At 37.4% G+C, this 11,296-nt stretch overlaps 1 protein-coding gene across 1 annotated transcript in view; it reads left to right on the top strand.

Annotated features, from left to right (window-relative positions):
* The first annotated feature begins 3,021 nt into the window (after positions 1-3,021).
* The window catches only part of CDKL3 (cyclin dependent kinase like 3), a 54,951-nt gene continuing 46,676 nt past the window's right edge, over positions 3,022-11,296 (top strand). The window contains 1 exon segment of the mRNA XM_081303438.1: positions 3,022-3,447. Within this exon segment, the coding sequence (XP_081159564.1) occupies positions 3,389-3,447 (59 nt within the window). The 5' untranslated portion in view covers positions 3,022-3,388.

The following is an 11,296-nucleotide window of genomic DNA, read 5'->3' as shown; positions in this document are numbered from 1 at the left end:
GGGCGTGTGGGGGCCCGTTCGGGGAGCCTCTTGACTAGGACCGTTTCCATTTTGGCCTTCTTAACTTAATAAGAAGTTGTGTTCTCCGCGCTCAGACTAAAGAATGTGGACTAAGAGACACCGCAATCGAAACATTACTGTCTTCCCCCTCCCCCGCCACTAGTTTAGGTTCGGCGGGATGGGGAGAGGGACGCATCCGGGGCCAGAGATTTCAGGGAAAGGAGGTGGGATGACGTAAGATCACGTGACTGCCGGCGGCGTTGTCAACAATCCACCCCTGAGGGGGAGGGGACGAAGTATCTAGAACCACGTGTCCCTGTGACGTGATTAGAACAGGTCACGTGAGAACGTCGCCTGGATCTGACTTTCAGAGAGGTCTATGGAAGCGTCGTTTAACTTACGGGGCTTATTAGTTGTTTTTCTTGTTTGTCCCAAGTTCAGAGTCGTCCTTACCAAATGGACAGCTTGTTTTGTCTTGTCTTTAAAATGGAATCAGAAATACTTTGGACTTAATTTGTCTCTAGTTGGTTGTTGGTTTATAAACTCTGGTCCTTGGGGCAGAGAGGATGACTCAAAAGGATTTGCATACCTTCTAATAAATGCAACATTTAGTGCTGGGGCCCACACATAGTAAAATCTCCTGAAATGCTTCCTTAGGATTACCAAATACCCTGTTTCTGCACTCTAGTGTGGTATCTGGTGTTGGAAATTTGGGGCGATGCTAAAAAGAATGATGTAGATGTCCAACTCTTAAAGATCCTCACAACTACGGAATTTAGTTTTCCTCTATGGGTCTTTTTTCTTTGAAGATATGTATCTAGCCTGAGATACTTCATTCCAGGTTTTCTACACTAGCAAGGATGGTGCAAATAGTCTGGAAGTGCCCCCCCCTCCAATTTTCTTTAATCACTCAATTCCCTCTCTCTATAGCCTAAAATTCCATCCAGCCTTTAGGATTTTGGTTGGCCAGAATTCTGAGCACTTAATTTGTCTATACATTTGGGGAATTCTTCAGCTCATCAGGGCAAGAAGTGAAATGAGATCCCTAACCCTAACCCTCACATTTACCCATGCTCTTTCTTTTCATGGAACCAAAAAGAATTAAAGTGGGAAAAGTTCCCATTTTCGTGATACCTCCTTTCTTCAAACCTTAAATTCTACCACTTGCTTTTAACCTTGGTGAATATGTTAGCCAAGCCTAACTCTTGATAAATCTTGCTGTGCATTCACAATATGATTCCACATGTCAATATTCTTAATTTTTTGACTTCCCGCAGTAGCAATCCTAATCTTCTTCAAAACTAGGGAGGGCAACCTAAGTGCAGGGTTACATGCAATGAAATGCTAAAGAGAAACTATATTTCTAAAAAGAAATCCCTGTAGCCAGGCATGGTAGTGCAAGCCTGTAATTGCAGTAACTTTGTGGGCTGAGTCAGGAGGATCACAGATTTGAGGCCAGCCTCAGCAATTTAGCAAGACCATCTCAAAATAAAAAATTTTTTAAACGGGCTGGGGATGTAGCTGAGCGGTAAAGGGCACAACCCCCCTTCAATCCCCAGTAACCTCCTCCCCCCAAAAAAAGTCATGTTTTGTATCTAACAATTTATAACTTTATAAAACTGGGAATTTATAATTTTCGAAAAGATCAAAAACACTTATATCAATCAGTAAATGTGGTTCTTGAAGTCTGATGGCAGTAGTTGCAAAAATCACACTGGAAGCCAGCCACAGTGGCACATACCTGTAATCCCAACGTCTCAGGAGGCTGAGGCAGGAGGATACCGAGTTCAAAGCTAGCCTCAGCAAAAACAAGGTGCTAAGCAACTCAATGAGACCCTGTCTCTAAATAAAATAAAAATAGGGCTGGGGATGTGGCTCAGTGTGCACCTGAATGCGGTCTCTGGTAATCCCATCCCCCCCAAAAAAAAGTCAAGAATCACACTCTATCTTGGTCACCAGGCCTGCCAAAACCTATTTGTGGAAAGAATAGTCTTAAAGCTCTAATTATATACTGTAGTAATTTTGTAGTTCAGAAACTGAGTCTGGTTCATGCTTTATTTAACTTAACCACAACATATACTGAATAAATATACTAATCTCAATTCACTATATCTATAACTTTTCATTTTTTGCAGTACTGGGGATTAAACCCAGGGGCCCTCTACCATTGGGCTACATCTCCAGCTTTTTTTAAGGCAAAGTCTCACAAAATTGCAGAAGCTGGCATCAAAATTGGGATCCTCCTGCCTTCTCATTCACTGGGATTATATAGGAGCACCACTGTGCTCGACTCAACTATTACATTCTTATTTATACACAGAAATTATTATTTTGTTGGATTGAAGCCAGGGCCTTGGGTCTGGCTAAATTGTCCAGATTGGCCTCAAATTTGTGATCCTACTGCCTCACCCTCCTTAGTAACTGGAATTACAGGTCTATGCCATGGTGTCTAGCTAGAAATTATTTTACAATATGGTTGAGTAAATTTTGGAAAACAGACAATTCTGAATATTTTGGGTGGCAAAAACGATGAGTATTTCTCCTTCATGTAAACTACAGCAACAGCGTACAAAAACTTAGGAAGACTTAAAAATACTAATTTCTTTACCCATTAAATCAGAATATCTGGGGCCTTTTCAAAAGCTCTCCAGGTATGTAGATGCTTGGATGGGAACCACTAGACTACAATTAGTGGAAAATAATGTCTGTCCTGTTATTTAGAGGAAGCATAACTATTTACATTCAACACTTTACAGAACTACGAAATTAAAGCTCCCATAAAGACAGCACAACCCGGGGCACTTGCTTCATGATATACTTTTTACTCACTGAAGGCTGTCACTAGAATTAAAGCGGTCTACTTCTTAAACAATTAGGCACTGGCTCCTCCCCACGCCACGCCCCGCCGTGCATCATATATGGTAGGACCCTTAGAATTGTTTTTCTAAAGAGTACCTTTTAGAATTCTCACGTGTAGTAAGGGAGTTTTTTAAAGAGATTATAAGATTTGGAAAAATTTAGAAGGCAAACAGTAGATACCCGGGGCCTCGGCGCGTGCTAATTACGCGTTCTGACACTGAGCTAGCTATACCCCCAGAACAAGGAAAGTTCTTGGTTAAAGAACCATCTTACCCACGTTTTGAGGATGGATGTCAACTGTTGACACTCCTACATGGGAATATTAATGCAGTTGGCGAAACTGTATCACACAAAACTTTGGAAATATGATTTTACAAGCTGTCTGTTTAATTACCACAGCTACCCTTTTAGGACCCAGAAGAAGCAGCTGGTATTCTCCGACCGGGGCACATCTGCGACGCAGGTCGGGAAAGTTTTCACCTCGGCTTCCCTTCCCTAAATATTTGCAGTCACTTACGCTGCAGCGAAAATGTGGACGCTCCGGTTCCCGGATCAAAACCAACCTTTGAGGACTCTCCAACTGCGACAGTAAGCTGTATTTCCCTCCCCCACCTCCAAACACGTTTCCACTTTCCACACGCTTCTGTTTCCGGGTCGGCACCCCTCAGTTATTCCGGTCTTGCGTACTAGGGCTGGAGCGCCCTCCCCGCCCCACACCGTTGCCATGGTAGCCGGCGACCTAGGGCTGTGGAAGTTAACCCGTAAAGTTGGGGCGGTGTCCCTCGCCTGGCTGGGGCTGCGCGGAGCCGGGCCAGTGGGATTACAGAATGGGCTGAGGAGGCGGCGGCTGCCGGAACAAAGTCGACAGCTGGCGAGGGGCGCAACACCGGTCCGGGATTCCGGGACGCGGGTTTGAGGAGTGGGCGGGAAGGAGGCTTTGGTAGGACCCGTGGCATGTTGTGTGGACGACTGCACTAGTGCGGGAATCCCTTATTTGCCCCTAGCAGGAAGTGTGGGGACCCCGCGCTTGACACTTGGTGACAAGTAGTGAGGGAATCTCAAAGTTGATGGGAATGACCGAGAAAACGGGAGGACCCCTCCAGTCTGGTGAGATTGAAGCCTCTCAAAGACACGTTGATTACCGAGGAGGCATAATTCCCAGAGGCACACGGGCTTTGTGGAAAAGATTACTATTCCGTTTCCGTATTTGAAAGTGGGGGCTTACTGGGTCTATACATTATCCAGCTTGAATAAATAAAAGTGTAAACGTTTAACATTTTCCATTTTCTTTCTTTATTTCTATGAAGAAATAGAAACCAGGCTTTGAAAATGGAGGTGTATGAAACCCTTGGAAAAGTGGGAGAGGGAAGTTACGGAACAGTAATGAAATGTAAACATAAGGATACTGGGCAGATAGTGGCCATTAAGATATTCTATGAGAAACCAGAAAAATCTATCAACAAAATTGCAATGAGAGAGATAAAGTTTCTAAAGGTTTGCTTCTTTTGCCTTAATTGCTGTGTAAGTCAAAAGAAAAATTGTTATGAAATAAAAAAATTTAAAATAGTTGAGTTAACCCATTCAACAGAAAAACCAACCTTATTGCTTACACTTTGTAATTTTATAGTACTACAAAATGTATGTGCTTCTGTATAATGTAACAGTTATGTAAATATTTGTGAATAGTTAGAAATATCGAAGTATAATGCTTAATAAAAAAAAAAGTCTGTGCAAGAAATTGTGCTAGATGCTGAGACTATACAGGGGTAAAAGGTGGTTATTTCCTCGATGACTCATAATTTAATCAGAAAGGAGAGTATATAAGAATAACACTAAATAAAAATTGGCTCATAATAAATGCCAAGTGATTGCCACAAAATTCTATTGGGCAGGGAAAGTTTCTTGGAGGAAATGGCACACATTTGGTTTTAAAGGCTGTGTAGGATTTATATAAGAGGGATGAAACTATTGAGTTTCAAGGTGGGAAACAGCATAAATTTAGAAAGGCTAATGGACAATTGACAAAGAGCAAGAATAGAAAGAAAAAAGAATAGAGGCATTTGCCTGTGCAGATTCCTGTGCAGAATTAGAAAGAGTTGAGATTAGTGTAGTAGATTCTAAACTCTTGTCATTTAAGTTAAGGACAGAATAAAAACTTGATTTTGTAAGATGTGGAAAGTGAAGGGGTTTTGTTTTTGCTCAGTACTGGAGATTGAACACAGGATCTCACACCTGTTAGGCAAGTACCACTGAGCTACATCCCTAGTTCCTTTGTTTTGTTTTTCTCTTCACTTTTAAACACACACACACACACACACACACACACAGCCTCCTTCTCTTCACTTTTTAAAAATTTCTTCTTTTTTAGGTATACATGAATTCCTTATTTATTTATTTATTTATTTATTTAATTTTGAAGCAGGGTCTTGCTGGTTTGCACAGGCTGGCCTCAAACTTGGATCCTTCTGCCTTAGCCTCTCAAGGAGCTGGATTACAGGTTTGGGCCACTGTACCTGCCTTCTTGTTTTTTAACTTTGTTGCAGTTAAGCTGATTACTTTTTCTACTTTATAGTTTAAAAAGAATAACCAATATGTGGCAAGACATAGAGATGAAAAATGTATTTTTACTGTTACAACTATTATGCAAATTATTTAAAGATACCTTAACTTTTTTTTCCCCAGCCCTAATTTGAATTTTATTTAGAGACAGGATCTCACTAAATTGCTTAGCACCTCATTTTTGCTGAGGCTGGCTTTGAACTCAAGATCCTCCTGCCTCAGCCTCCCAAGCAGCTGGGATTACAGGCATGCACCACCGTGCGTGGTTAAGACACCTTAACTATTTAATTGTCTTCTCATAGGATTTTTAATCAGCTGTAATTAATTCAACTAAGATTTCTTGGAGCATTAAATCTAAAACTATTACTAAAATGAGTTAATTTGAACTAAAGTTTTATCTTTTAGAATTTTAGTAAATAAATTATAGATAATTAGCATGTTTGTAGAAATGTTGTCTAGTAATGGAGAAAAATAAAATTAAACAACTTGAAAAGGAGTAATGAAGCATTTATAGGTGTTTCTTGTTTTTATTCTGATAAACACTGGGCATGGTGCAAACTTCTAATTCCAGCAACTGGGAATACTGAAGCAGGAGGATCTCAAGTTTGAGGCCAACCTCAGCAACTTAGCAAGACCCTGTTGTTTCATAGTTTAAAAAAAAATTAAAGGACTGGGGATATAACTCTGGTAAATATCCCTGGGTTTAATACCCAATACCAAAAAAAAAAAAAAAAAAAGATATTTGAGAAGGTATCTGATTCTGGATGAATCTTCCCTAATTCTTATTAGCTCATGTTAACATTTCACTGTTTTCATTGCTTTTGCCTTTAAAATATAGACAGGAAGCCGGTAATTTTCCTTACGTAAGGGATTAATGTTCTTGTGTCCAGAAGCAGTCAGTTCTTTCATTGCTGCATTACTCTGGCATCTTTCCAACCAGGGAAATTGGGAGCAAAAACAGGAAAGGTATCTGGTCTTATATTTTGGCATGTTTTTCTGTTAGTCATGTTTCAAAGATTTTGGTCTCTGTAATACTTAAAGATATGAAGAAAAATTGAATAAAGGCAAATTTTAAAAACCAAAAGTATAGTTTTCTAATGAATACAATAATGAAAATATACCCTTTAATTTTTAGCCAAATGAATAAATATTTTTGGTAACTTGAAACAATAGTTAAATATTTCAGAATTGATTGTAATAAGGTCAATGTAAAAAATATATTAAAGTTAATTTTTAAATATTTATTTTCTGAGCTGATACACACTTTTTTTTTTTTTTTAAACTGGGGGTTGACCCAAGGTCTGGCAATTACCCAGTCTGGCTTGAACTTGAGATCCTCCTGCCTCTACCTCCCAAGTAGCTGGGATTACAGGTGTCCTCTACTGTACCTGATTTACATGCCATTTTTGACAATATATTTTAAAACTATTTCCACAATTAGTTGTATCATTACAAAAGCTGTTTTGTGCTTAATAGTCTAGACAATGAACAAGAATTACCACGCATGATTGCATATTTTTGTAAAGTCCCTGTGGTTATAAATTGATATCTCTTATATCTGAAGGTTTTCTAGATAGTTTAATATTTTGCACTCTGAAAAATTTATAATTTCCCCTGAAATTAATGGGTTTACTCTCTAGAGTTTAAGACTCAAATTAGAAAATAATTAATTTGCATAAATTCAGATTACTTACTTAATGGTGTTGAAATCCATCCTTATTTGAAAATATAAGGACCTTGGGGGCGGAGATAGAGCTCAGTGGTAGAGTGTGTGCTTAGCTTGTGAAAGGCCCTGAACTGGTTCCCCAGTACAAAACTACAACAACAAAACAATCAGAAAACATAACAACTTAAGTGTCATATGTTAAATTTAACCATAAATCAAGTTTAAAAATTTGAAGACATTTCTCAGCATACTAAGTTTCATTATAGTACATTGTTTCTAAATTTTTAAAATAATCAAATGCCAACTTGATGTAAATTCTATAAATAGTTATCATGAAATACCTTAAAATTTTTCTTAAAATAAGAATTTAAACAAGTCACTTGAGAAACTTTTTTGAAATACATGGAGGAAAAGAAGCTGAGAATATTTAAAAGTTACATAGATATTGTATGTACATGTTACCATATTTGAAATAATTTATTAAAAGTCTGTTTCTTTTGTCAATAGCAATTTCGTCATGAAAACCTGGTCAATCTGATTGAAGTTTTTAGACAGAAAAAGAAAATTCATTTGGTATTTGAATTTATTGACCACACAGTATTAGATGAATTACAATATTATTGTCATGGACTAGAGAGTAAACGACTTAGAAAATACCTCTTCCAGATCCTTCGAGCAATTGAATATCTTCACAATAATAATGTAAGTGCTTCATAATAAACCAAACTATAGGATGGATCATACTTACTTCTTTGCATGATTAATAAATTTAATGTTGAAAGCAGGACGTTTTAAATAATATACTGTGGTTACTTTGGAAATTAGAGTTTCCCATCAGGGTTTGTTGTAGTGGCTGTGACTATTTGTTTAGTTGCATTCCTGAACTAATTCTTTGAAGTCTATATTCTTTGTCATGTATGTCCTCTGAAATCTCTGTTCAGTTAGCTTAGAGGTTAGTTACCAAGCAGACAGTCTTTTTAAAGTTAATTAATATGAAGTCCTGCAAATATCACCACAGTCCTATTATAAAATATTTTCACCACTCCAAAAAGATTCCTCTTGCTCATTTCACTCAACCCTAATATCTACCCCCATTCCAGGCAGCCAAGAATCTACCTTTTGGCTACAGATACACCTTTTAAGATATTTATTATAAATGAAATGATACAATATGTGGCCTTTATCATATGGTTTCCTTCACTTACCATAAATTTTTGAAATTCATCTTTGTTGCATGCATTGCTACTTCATTTCTTTTTAATTGATGAATGATATTCCATTTTATGGATATACCACATTTGTTTATCCATACACCAGTGGATAGACATATGGATTGTTTCCGATTTGGGGCTCTTATAGATAATATTGCTCTGAAAATTCATGTGTAGTCTTTGTATGGATGTACATTTTTAATTTTCATGGGTGTATATCCAAGATGGATCACATGGTTAGTTTTATTTATTTTTATGTGAGATTGTTGTTTTATTTGTTTGTACTGGGAATTAAGCACCTAAGGGGACTTCACCACTTAGCTGTAACCCCAGTCCTCTTAATTTTATATTTTATTTTGAGCTGAGGCTGCCCTTGGACTTGAAATCCTGCTGCCTCAGCTTTCTGAATTATTAGGATCACAGGTATGTGCCACCACATCCAGCCTGTATTTTTTTTAAATTTTTTTTATTTAAATTACAATTGTTTGTATTATTCTTAAACCACAATCTTTTACTATTTTCTTTTTTAAAGTTTGTTCTAATTAGTTATACATGACAATAGAATGCACTGACACATCATACATAAATGGAGTATAATTTCTCATTCTTATGTTTGTACATGATGTAGAATCACAGCAGTCCTGTAGTCATATATGTACACAGGGTAATCCTTTTCCGATACATTTCCCCTCCCTTCATTCCCCTCTACTTAAACTAAAGTAACTCTATTCTTCTCTAGTGTCCCCTCCACATTGTGAATTAGCATCCACATATCAGAGAAAACATTCTGCCTTTGGTTTTTCCTGTGTTGTTTTTAAAGAGACGACCAAATTGTTTTCCAAAGTGACTATCATTTTAAATTCCCACCAGCAATGGGTTCCATTTCTTCCACTGACGCCCCGATATTTGTTAATGTCACTGTGTGTGTGTGCGTGCACTCTAGAAATCTAACCCAGGGGCTTGTGCATGTTAAGCAGGTGCTTTACCACTGACCATTACCCCCAGCCCTATTATTGTATGTATGTATGTATGTATGTATGTATTTATTTATTTATTTATGGTACTAGGGATTGTACCCAGGGACACTTTACTACTGAGCTACATCTCCAGCCTTCTTCATTTTTTGTTGGGGGGCCCAGGATCTAAGTTGCTTAGGACTTCATTAAGTTGCAGAAGTAGGGGCTGAGGCTGTAGCTTAGTGGTAAAGTGCTTGCCTCACATGTGTGAGGCACTGGGTTCAATCCTCACCACCATATAAAAATAAATAAAGATACTGTGTATTCATCTGCAACTAAATAAATATTAAAAAGTTGCAGAGGTAGAGGTTGGCCTTGAACTTGCTGTCCTCATGCCTCAGCCTTTGGAATCACTGAGATTATAGGTGTATGCCACTGCACCTGGCTTATTATTGACTTTTTAATTGTTGCTATTCTAGTAGGTGTAAAATGGCATCTTTTGTGTGTGGAGGGTTAATTTTCTTTATTCATAGTGCAATTATCTATGTACAAAATCCTATAAAATATACAACAAAGCTAACAACTATTAAGTGAATTTGTCAAGGTTGAGAAATTCAAGATCAACATACCAAAATCAGTTGTATTTCTATATATTAGTAACAATCAGAAATTGAAATTTATAAATATCATTTACAAAATGCGAAATAATAGGGAAAATTTGACAAAAGATGTTCAAAACTTGTACACTGAAAACTAAACATTGATAAGAAATATTAAAGATCATCTAAACAAATGAAGAGAAATTGCTTTTATGGAAGTCTCTATATTATGATGAAAGATCAAGGAAGATGCTTCAAAACAGAATTGTAGGGCTGGCGTTGTGGCTCAGTGGCAGAGCGCTTGCCTGTGTGAGGCACTGGGTTCAAATCCCAATATCACATACAAATAATAAATGAATAAAATAAAGGTCTGTCAACAACTAAAAAAAAAAAAACTTTAAAAATTCCAGAATTGTCAAAGTCAGAATTCAGAGAGTGTTTGGTTTCTAATAATATTCTCCCTGTAGTAATAGTGTTGGTTGCTGAAAAGACTGAGAATGTTAAGGAATGGAGTGAGAGACTCTTCATGCCCCATGTTTATAACATTGAGGTGTTTGATGGGTATGTGGTGGGCAGAATATGTGAAGTAGTATCATAATGTGCTTATTTATTTCTATTTTCATGCACATTTTATACTCAGACCTTGACATAGTGACTGACATATAGCAGGAACTCAATAACAACTGTGGAAATAAAAAAGGATTAATGTAGTTTGACAGATACAACCTTAAGGAAGCTCGATTAGAAAGGCTTACCCTAAGTTATTTATTTAGTTATTTTGGCTATTTATGGAGGCAGACTGAGGCCATACAAGAGCAACTTCCAAAGATTTATGGCAGTAGTTTGTATGAACTTTGAAAGATCTCAGGTTTCTAATACTGAGACATTTTCACTCATGCTATTACACTTTGCAGATGATGAGTGTATGTCTCTATCATTCATCTGATTAAATTTAAATGCCTTCTTTGCTGTAGGCATTACATTGGACACTGAGAATATTGCTTGAACAAAGCATGTATCTTGCCCTCATGTAATTTACAGTACACTGGGAGTTTCAGACAAGTAAATAATTGACAGTTCAGCATGATAAATATTGTGAAAGGGGAAGTACAGATGATGTGAATGTATGGAAGGAATAAACATTTAAGCTTATATCCAAGAAAATGGTTGGCCAGGCAACTGGAACAACATCAACAAATGCATAGAGATTGGGAAATTAATATTGGCTCTGGCAAATTTGGAAACTAATATTCTATGGACAAGGGAGGGGAGGTTGAGAAGTTAGGCAGGGGCCAAATCTTACAAGTCCTTTCAAGCCAATTTTTGGAGTTTGATATTTATCCTATGGGATGGGGAATCCTTAAAGGGTGACAAACAGAGAAGTGATATGATCACACATGTGATTTTAGAATAGTACTGTGACTTCGTTGTGGATGTAGAGTGGAA

The sequence above is a fragment of the Spermophilus citellus genome (genome assembly GCF_964194105.1).
Source record: "Spermophilus citellus genome assembly, chromosome: 1".
Classification (NCBI taxonomy): Eukaryota; Metazoa; Chordata; class Mammalia; order Rodentia; family Sciuridae; genus Spermophilus; species Spermophilus citellus.
This window is presented reverse-complemented; position numbering and strand designations above follow the sequence as displayed.